The sequence below is a fragment of the Petaurus breviceps genome, unplaced genomic scaffold, assembly GCF_028583685.1.
Source record: "Petaurus breviceps papuanus isolate PSGF00001 unplaced genomic scaffold, PetGlider_PUasm1.0 90027, whole genome shotgun sequence".
Lineage (NCBI taxonomy): Eukaryota > Metazoa > Chordata > Mammalia > Diprotodontia > Petauridae > Petaurus > Petaurus breviceps.
This window is the reverse complement of record NW_027187164.1, coordinates 1-8,001: the sequence shown is the minus strand read 5'-3', so window position 1 is coordinate 8,001 and position 8,001 is coordinate 1. Positions and strand designations below refer to the sequence as shown.

General features: G+C 58.3%; 1 protein-coding gene across 5 annotated transcripts; it reads right to left on the bottom strand.

Moving 5' to 3' along the window:
- Positions 1-339: 339 nt before the first annotated feature.
- On the bottom strand, positions 340-7,667 carry LOC138176581 (zinc finger protein 383-like). 5 transcript variants are annotated; one of them, XM_069107361.1, is made up of 6 exons: positions 7,330-7,660; positions 6,529-6,633; positions 6,297-6,379; positions 4,871-4,997; positions 4,475-4,567; positions 340-2,471 (listed from the first exon to the last, which is right to left on the bottom strand). In XM_069107361.1, the coding sequence occupies exons 1-6, from the start codon at positions 7,427-7,429 to the stop codon at positions 1,216-1,218; spliced, it is 1,764 nt and encodes a 587-aa protein (XP_068963462.1). In that variant the 5' UTR covers positions 7,430-7,660; the 3' UTR covers positions 340-1,215. The 5 variants fall into 5 exon arrangements, with proteins under 5 accessions (XP_068963462.1, XP_068963463.1, XP_068963464.1 ...); XM_069107362.1 differs by lacking the exon at positions 4,475-4,567 and having other exon boundaries at positions 7,330-7,667; XM_069107363.1 differs by lacking the exon at positions 6,529-6,633 and having other exon boundaries at positions 7,330-7,659.
- Positions 7,668-8,001: the final 334 nt, after the last annotated feature.

Genomic DNA, 8,001 nt, shown 5'->3' with positions numbered 1-8,001 from the left:
GAAAGGCATTCTTATCTGTGTTTGCTGTGAGGCAGGTGAATCATTTCAGAGTCTCTACTGCGTGACCCCAGCCTGTTACAGGCTGAAGGGGCAATGGGATGGGATGAGCCCCTCAGACCCTCCCAGTTGAGGCCAGGACTGAAATCCAGCCCTTGTGTGTCTGATTCGAGGACCCCCCCCTCCAGTCCCCATGATTTTGGTACAGCTGGGGGCAGGGACGGAAGGGTTGGTGATCAGGGAGAGCAGGCTTTTCTCTGGGACCACACATCTCCAAAATTCGCTGCCATCCCCTGGTGGCAGCCTAGGGATCACAGAATGGCAGAACAGATGCGTTAGTAATGAGTGTTACATAAAATGAAGCAATGAGTATTTATTGACCATCCTTAACACACACAGTAGCATGTATGTAAGGGCATACAGGAATCAACAGGGCAAAGACCCTCCCCAGGATGCCCCTAGGAATGTAGGATAGATATCTTGACCCTCGATCCAGGTGCAAGTCAGCCAACTGAGGTCTATACTTTCATTTCCCACCTCACCCCCAACCACAGTCTACATACAAACCCCAGCAAAGGTAGCCAAAAATCACTTCCTCATCACAGCAATGGCCTATGGATAACTTACATGGCAGGGAGGGGAGCATCTCTCACAGGGGACCTGACCACTCTCTCTGACTTCCTGCTCTCCTCTCTCACCCATCCCAATGATGTGAGATTAGAGAAAAAGGGAGGGAGAGTAAAGAGTGAGGCGAAGAGGAGAAAAAGAAATATGTGCAGGAGAGAAATAAGAATGCCCTGACCTGGGGAAAATTATCATTCCTGGATCCACAGCAGCCAAACCTGCAAAGACTGGGCAAAAGACCCCGTGACTACTTCATCTGCTTGTTCGTGGAACAAGTCAGTAGCAATGCCCATCCATTATCCCACGCGGGTGAAAACTCTGCTCTGCTCTCCCACTAACTCAGCAGAAGAAATCTGGTATCAATATGGTCTAAGGAATTCACGGGTTGGCCTGGGGGAGTTAAGAGGTTCATTCCCAAGGAACATGGAATATGGCCCCCCAAAGGGGAACACCAAGAGGGAACCCAGATTTGTGGACAACTCCTAACACTTCCCCTCAAACCACCATACTGACTGGACAGACTGAGGGACCCCTCTGTCCATAAGGGCAAACTCAGTAGGCAACCACAGCAGGCTCCAAGTACCCAAGGGAGCTTCATAGGTATGTGTTGGTTACAGGATCATAGAAAACCTCACCAGTGTGAATTCTCTGGTGTTGAATAAGGTGGGTACTCTGGTTGAAGGTTTTACCACATTCACTGCATATGTAGGGTTTCTCTCCAGTGTGAATTCTTTGATGTCGAGTAAGATTTGGACTCTTGTTGAAGGCTTTCCCACACTGGCTACATTCATAGGGCTTCTCTCCAGTGTGAATCCTTTGATGCTGCGTAAGGAGCTTACTACAATTGAAGGCCTTCCCACATTCGTTACATTCATAGGGCTTCTCTCCAGTGTGAATTCTCCGATGTTCAGTGAGGGATGAGCTCACTCGGAAGGCCTTCCCACATTCATCACATTCATAGGGCTTTTTTCCAGTGTGGATTCTCTGATGCTGAGTGAGGAGTGTGCTCCGGTTGAAGGCCTTCCCACATTCATTACATGCAAAGGGCTTCTCTCCAGTGTGAATCCTCTGGTGCTGCGTAAGGTGGGTACTCCTGTTAAAAGCTTTCCCACATTCATTGCACTGATAGGGCTTTTCCCCAGTGTGAGTCCTCCAATGCTCAGTAAGGGAAGAGCTCACACGGAAGGCTTTCCCACATTCATTGCATTCAAAGGGCTTTTCTTCATTATGAATTCTCCGATGCTGCCTCAGGTGTGACGTCTGGTTGAAGGCTTTGCCACAGTCGCTGCATTCATAGGGCTTGTCTCCAGTGTGAACTCTCAGGTGTTTGGTAAGAAGCGCGTTTTGGCTGAAGGCTTTCCCACATTCTTTACATTTGTAGGGCTTCCCTCTGGGATGGCTTCTGGGAGGGTCCACTCCAAGTGAGCCACCCAGAAGGTCTTCCCTACATTCACCGTACTGATTGGCCGCCTTCTCTGCACAGATGATCTGATGTTCAATCAAGTGAGAAAGCTGCCTGAAGCCTCTCCCACTCACATCGTGTCTATGGGCCCTCTCTCCGGCCAAGGAGAGATTCTGGTGGAGAATTAGCAGTGGCCTCAGACTGATGCTTTTCTCATAGTCATCCCACTCAGAGCCCGTGTCCCGCCACTGACTTTGCTTCCTGGTGACACTGCTTTGCCTCCAACGTCTCTCCTGCTGCTGTTCTAACTGCCCATCGCACATCCAGGCTTTCCCCAAACTGGGGTTCCGAGGGCCATCCTGAGTGAATCTGCCCATCATTGTTCCTCTTCCTTCAGAAACATCCCAATCTGGAGCTGACTCTTTGGTTTCGGGTCTAATCTTCTGGTCTGAAATCAATTTAACACAACTAATATTACTAGACCTGACTACGTCATCCTCCTGCCCACCAAACACCAACGGTTCCATGAGCACCAGGGCCAAGACAGAACCTCTCCTACCTGGCACGTAAGGCTCTTCAGACTGCTCCAGCCGGTCTCCATCTCACTCCTTCCTAATCCATGGTCTGGCCCTACCAGCCCAGAACCCTTTCTCCACCTCTGTATCTTACTGAAGCCTGGAATGCTCTCCCTCCTCACCTCAGCATCTTAGAATCCCTTGGTTTCATTCAAGACTCGGCCTTAGGGACCCCTCCAGAGCCCACAAGGCCTCTCGATCCTTCCCACCCAAGGTTATCACACTTCGTGTGCATATAGAAACAGCCCTGTTTTCTGACAGAATGTAAGCGTCCTGAAAGCAGAGTTGGACTGATTTTTGCCTTGGCATCTCAAGTGTCTAGCACATAGCAGCCCCTTAATAAAAATAAAAGATTGCTGACTGGACAACTGACCCCTGGGCTGGTAACTACTGCAGTGAGGATCAGAGACAGGAGCTGGCAGCAACATCTACAAAGAATGACTGTCTCTGGTCACATGTGATCACCTTCACAGAACCCAGGCCTTCTGTGGGCAAGGACTGTCTCTCTGGGCCCAGGACACATCATTATTTAATCAATACTGGCTGAAAAGAGCCAATAGGAACTTGGGAAGCATGAAAAAATGGGATGCAGAAGGGGTGATCCTTCTTTCCAGCCTCTGAGAGGAGAGTGAAGACAGGTGAGGAAGAATTGGGGTGGGGTGAAAGAGCCTAACACAGGAAGGAGCCTCTGAATCACCTGGGATACAAGCCCCTCGACTCACAGCTGACATAGCTGAGGCTCAGGGAGGGGACTCGGCCAGGGTCACAGGAGGGAAAGAAGGGCTGCAAAGGGCAGGAGGAGGAGGTGCCGAGTAGGGGTGGATCCTGGTAGGGTCAGATTACTCCAGCAGGCCCCTAACAAGGCTCCCACCCTGCAGCCTCTTTCCCCTCCCTGGGCTCTCTGGGTAAGAAGCTCCACTGTGCGCCTGTCAGCGCAGACCCTGGACAGAACCCAATAGTCCAGGACATCAGGTCCTCTAACTGTGCCCGCTCAGATGCCCTCCCAGGGGTCTCTGGCTTTGGCCTTTTGGGGGATTAAGACAAGAGGAGACATGTGCATCGTGTGACGTGCCTTGGTGGATGTGCAGGGATATAGGAAGCCTCCCAGGATGCAAAGGCTACCAGGAAAGGGGAGGAGGGGGAGCTGCCTGGGGGACAGCTGGACAGGCACAAGGAGAGAAGCTGTGGGGAGGGGCGTAAAAGCCACAGAAAACCTGGCATGAAGGCTGTGCACCAGAGCAGGGGGTGCTGACAGGTCAGGCCAGCGCCAGAGCCGGGGACAGGGACAACAGGAAGCTGAGTTCCTCCTCATGGGCCTCATCCTAGGCCTCGTGCCTGCTCTGGGGTGGGGAGCCTCATGTGGAAATGGGAGGAAGGGGCAGGACATGGCCTCTGAGCTTATTCAACTCTGATTTCTTCTGCTGGGAAAAAAGACATCTGGGCTAGAAAACAAATGACCAATGGGGTGCAGATACCCAGGCCAGGGGGGAAGCCTGACACCAGCCCTGGGCAGGGCAGAGGAGGCCAGAAAATGGGCATTACCTGGTCCAGGTGGCACAGGCTCTAAGAAAAGGCAGGGTCCCTGCAGAGAATTCTGGGTGCTCAGCCCTGCCTGGGGGGCCCAGCCAATAGCCGTCCCTACCCCAGGGTTCGCATCTCTACAACAAGAATCAGGTCCTGGGGGCCTCCGAGGGACTGCCGGTTCTCAGAGGTCTGGCCTCAAACTTGGGCCTTCTCACCCTGGGGCAGCCTAGGAGGTGTGTCTTGGCCAGGGGCCAGAGGTCACTCAGATGAGGGGGAGGCCAAAGAGGGGGAGCTAAAGGGGAGGGAGAGAGAGCCAGGAGCACCCCAAGACCCCTCCTCCCCGCCCACACACCTGGATGGGGGCTGCTCAGGACTTCTCCCACTGCCATCCACAGCTCTTCTTGCCCTAGGTGGGAGATGGCAGCTGGTTTGGGAATGGAAAGTCCTATTCACAAGGAGAAAGAGAAGCCACGATGTGTGTCAGGGACCAAGAGCCGCCCTGAACCCTCCACGGGACAACCCCGGTGAGGACAGCCGTGGGCGACTGACCCATCCTACAGTCACCCGAGCTCCCCATTCTATGGATGTAGAAACTGAGAGCTAGGGAAGGGAATGAAGGGGCTTGACTGACCTCCCCTAGGGCTCTGGCCTTTCAGCCCCCAGAGACCCCAACCCTATCTCTCCCCTTTCTCCCCCCAAGCAGATACTGAATTATGGGACTGGGGGGTGCAGGAAGAAGCCTCCTTACCCAGAGAGACCAGGTTTCTGTAGGTCTCCAGCATCACGTCCCGGTACAGCTGCCTCTGAGAGGGGCCCAGCCGCCCCCACTCCTCAGGGGTGAAGTCCACGGCCACGTCCCGGAAGGTCACCGGCTCCTGAAACACCCAGCATACGCCTGCTAGCCGCCAAACAGAAGGACTGAGACCCCCAGGGGCCAGGCTGGGCCAGACACTCAGGGCTTTTACCAAGGTTCTCCTGAGACGAGAGAGGTCTGAATGCAGGACACACCACAGTCTCTGCCTCGAGGGGCCAAAGGGGAGACTCAGGGGTGGAAAAGACCAGACCAGGCTGGATACGCAGACCGTGGGGGGCCACATGGTGCCGTGGGCCAGGCACTGGACCTTCAAAGCCAAGACTCTGTCATTCACCTGGATTCTGCCGGCTACTACCTGTGTGATCTGGGGCCAATGCCCGGTCCTCTGTGCCTCAGTTTCCTCCAGGGCCCCAGTGCTCCTGGCCTCTGAGCTGGACTGGCAGGGCCCAGGACACCGCCCCTCCCAGCTGTGTGACCCTGGGCCAGTCTCCTGCCCTTGCTGGGCCCCCTCCCCATCCTGCGCCTGGGCAGTGAGGAGCGTATGCAGTGATCTAAATGACCCAACTGCAGTGAGGGAAGGAAAGGGAGAAGGTGGAGACAGTGATGCTGACGGCCTTTTGGGGACTTAGCCGCAGAGGGCTTGTGGGGCAGAGGGCATCTGCTGGAGGGAATGGGATCTGAAGACAGCTCGGCCCCCCAGGCTGCGGGTGGTCACAGGGAGCTGTGGTGGGTGCGCGTGTGATGGTCGGACAGCGGGGCCCCTCTGCATTTGTGTTGTCTGCTTGCATTCTATGAAGTTCGCCCCTGAACCAGGTCAAGTTAAAGTAAGACTCTGAACCCCTTCTGCGCCGCTTTCCTTTAGAAAAGCCAATGAAAGAACCTGTGCCAACAGTCGGCCTGGCTGGGCCAGGGTGCCTGCTGTCAGGAAGGGGGCAGCCCCCCCTCATCATGGGGCAGAAAGCACCCAAGTGATGGCAGGTGAGGAGGAAGCAGAGGTCTCAGCTGAGCGGGGGAGCAAGGGGAGGGGAGGGCCCAGTGGGGGAGGGGAGCAGGGGAAGGGGAGGGGAGGGCCCAGTGGCGGGGGTCACGGCCTGGTTTTCCCCACCTTCATTCACCATCATGTGTACGTGTCAAGGAGGTGAAAGGTGGAATGAGCCTAGGCTGAGGCTTGGGGGTATGGGGGGCATATGACAAGAAGTTGAGGGATTGGCTGGAGGCGGCAGGGGCCCAGGGCAGGGCTGGGCCGCAGGGCTTCGGGGCCAGAAGCCTACACAGCACGTGTGGGTGCCCCCCCCCCCCCCCCCCCCCCCCGCCTCACGTGCGCGCTCTCCCCCCCCCCCTCCCCCATGGGCACACTCACCTCCGGCGCATGCGCATGCGCTGAGCCTCCATCCACATGGTCCCCGGGCGGGCGGGAGCGGGCCTCGGCCGGGGTGGGCAGAGCTGGGGAGGACAGAGGGGCGTAAGGGCGGGGCTGCTGCGCCGTGGGGGGGAGGGGCGGGGCGGCCGGGGCCCAGCTCTGTCCCCCACCCACACACAGGTCCCGGGGGGGTCAGCTGCACCAGGGGACACCCAGGCGCCCCCCTTCTCACCGGCCTCCTCAAGCATCGGGGCGCTGCACCTGGCCGTCCTCTGTCTGCGGGGGCTCACGGGCAGCGGGCCGGGGTGCAGGGCCTCGCCCCCCCGCTGGGCAGCGGCTGTGAGCGGAGGAGGGGCGTCAGCAGGAGGGCCCCGCCCAAGAAATGGGCTCGTCCTGCTCTCTCTCCCCAGGAACCCCCCTGGCTCCGGGAAGGGGTCTCCTGGTGGGACCTCGGCCAGGCCCCTGCGCCTCAGTTTCCCCACGTGTCCACGGCAGGCCCCACCCAGCCTCAGTGGGGGGGGGGGGGGGGGAGTCAGGGGTGGGGCCACTTCCTGGTGGGACCTTGGCCGGGTCCCTGGGCCTCAGTTTCCCCACCAGTCCCCAGGCCCCTCCCTTCCCTCAGGGCCTTCCCACTACTAGGAAGCCCAGCAGAGGAGGGGCCCGAGGGATCTAGGGGCCCCCACGGAGGCCCCTCCAGGTTTAGAGGGAGGATAGCGTGGGGTGAGGGGGAGGGGCAAGTCTTCCTGGGGAAGCCTGACAACCTGGCCGTCATCCGATCCCGCCCCTCCTTCGGCCCGCCCACTCAGGCCCCAGCAACAGGCTCACGTGACTCATCAGGTCCCGCCCCTCCTCTGGCCCGACGACCTAGCAACAGATGACGTCACCGGCCCCGCCTCTTCTTCCTCCCGTAGACACTTCCCTCCCCCACCGCCCAGCCCTCCCCCCGTTGCCCCGCCCCTTCCCATGTCGGGGCGCATAACGGCTGGCCGGGAGGAGTCGGGGGACTCGGTCGCTGGGGTCCGCAAATACAGACCTCGGTGACGCTCCCCCGGGGCGCGGGGAAGAGGCCGTGGAAACACCACCGCCGAGCGGGTGGACTCGGCCTGCAATGGTGGATGAGGCAGCGCGCGCATGTCCAGCCTCGGGGCACTCAGTGCGTCTGCGTCTTTTCCATCGTCGGACTACATGTCCCAGAATGCCTCGGGAAGAGCCTCTTCCCACACTCACCCCTCCTCCCCGCCTCCCTTTCCTACCGGAACGAACCACGGAGAGCATGAATGCTCAAGTTCAGGCTCCACTGCGCATGTCCACAGGGGAGGCTCCAGCGAGTCTTCAGCCAATCAGTGGCCATCCTTCCCTCCCTTCGCTTTCCCTCTCCCCGCCTTCCCAGAGACCTAGGGCCAGGCCTTCCTCCCCCCCCCCCCTCCCCCCCGCCATAAAAGAGAGACCTTCCTTTTCTAGGAGGAGGACGTCACCTTCTGCTTGATTTGTCTAGGGGACAGTACTTGGGGCACCCTGACCTCCCTGCTGACCTACGACCTCCCAGCGCCAGGTGGCGCCAGGGTTAAAAACTGGACAGTGTAGGAAGTATGAGGGAGCTAACCACCGAACCTTGACCAGTGGAGACAGGGAGGAGGGAGGAGGCCCGGGGCTTCCGGCAGGGCCTGTGCAAAGGAGTGCAGGGGGAGGTGGGAGCCCAGGGGGC

Coding starts and splice junctions, on each gene's coding strand:
- LOC138176581 (XM_069107361.1), bottom strand. CDS start 7,429: ATGCGCGCGCTGCCTCATCCACCATTGCAGGCCGAGTCCACCCGCTCG. Junction 6,380..6,528: donor CCCGATGCTTGAGGAGGCCG/GTGAGAAGGGGG, acceptor TGTCCTCCCCAG/CTCTGCCCACCCCGGCCGAG. Junction 2,472..4,474: donor CCTGAGCAGCCCCCATCCAG/GTGTGTGGGCGG, acceptor AATTGATTTCAG/ACCAGAAGATTAGACCCGAA.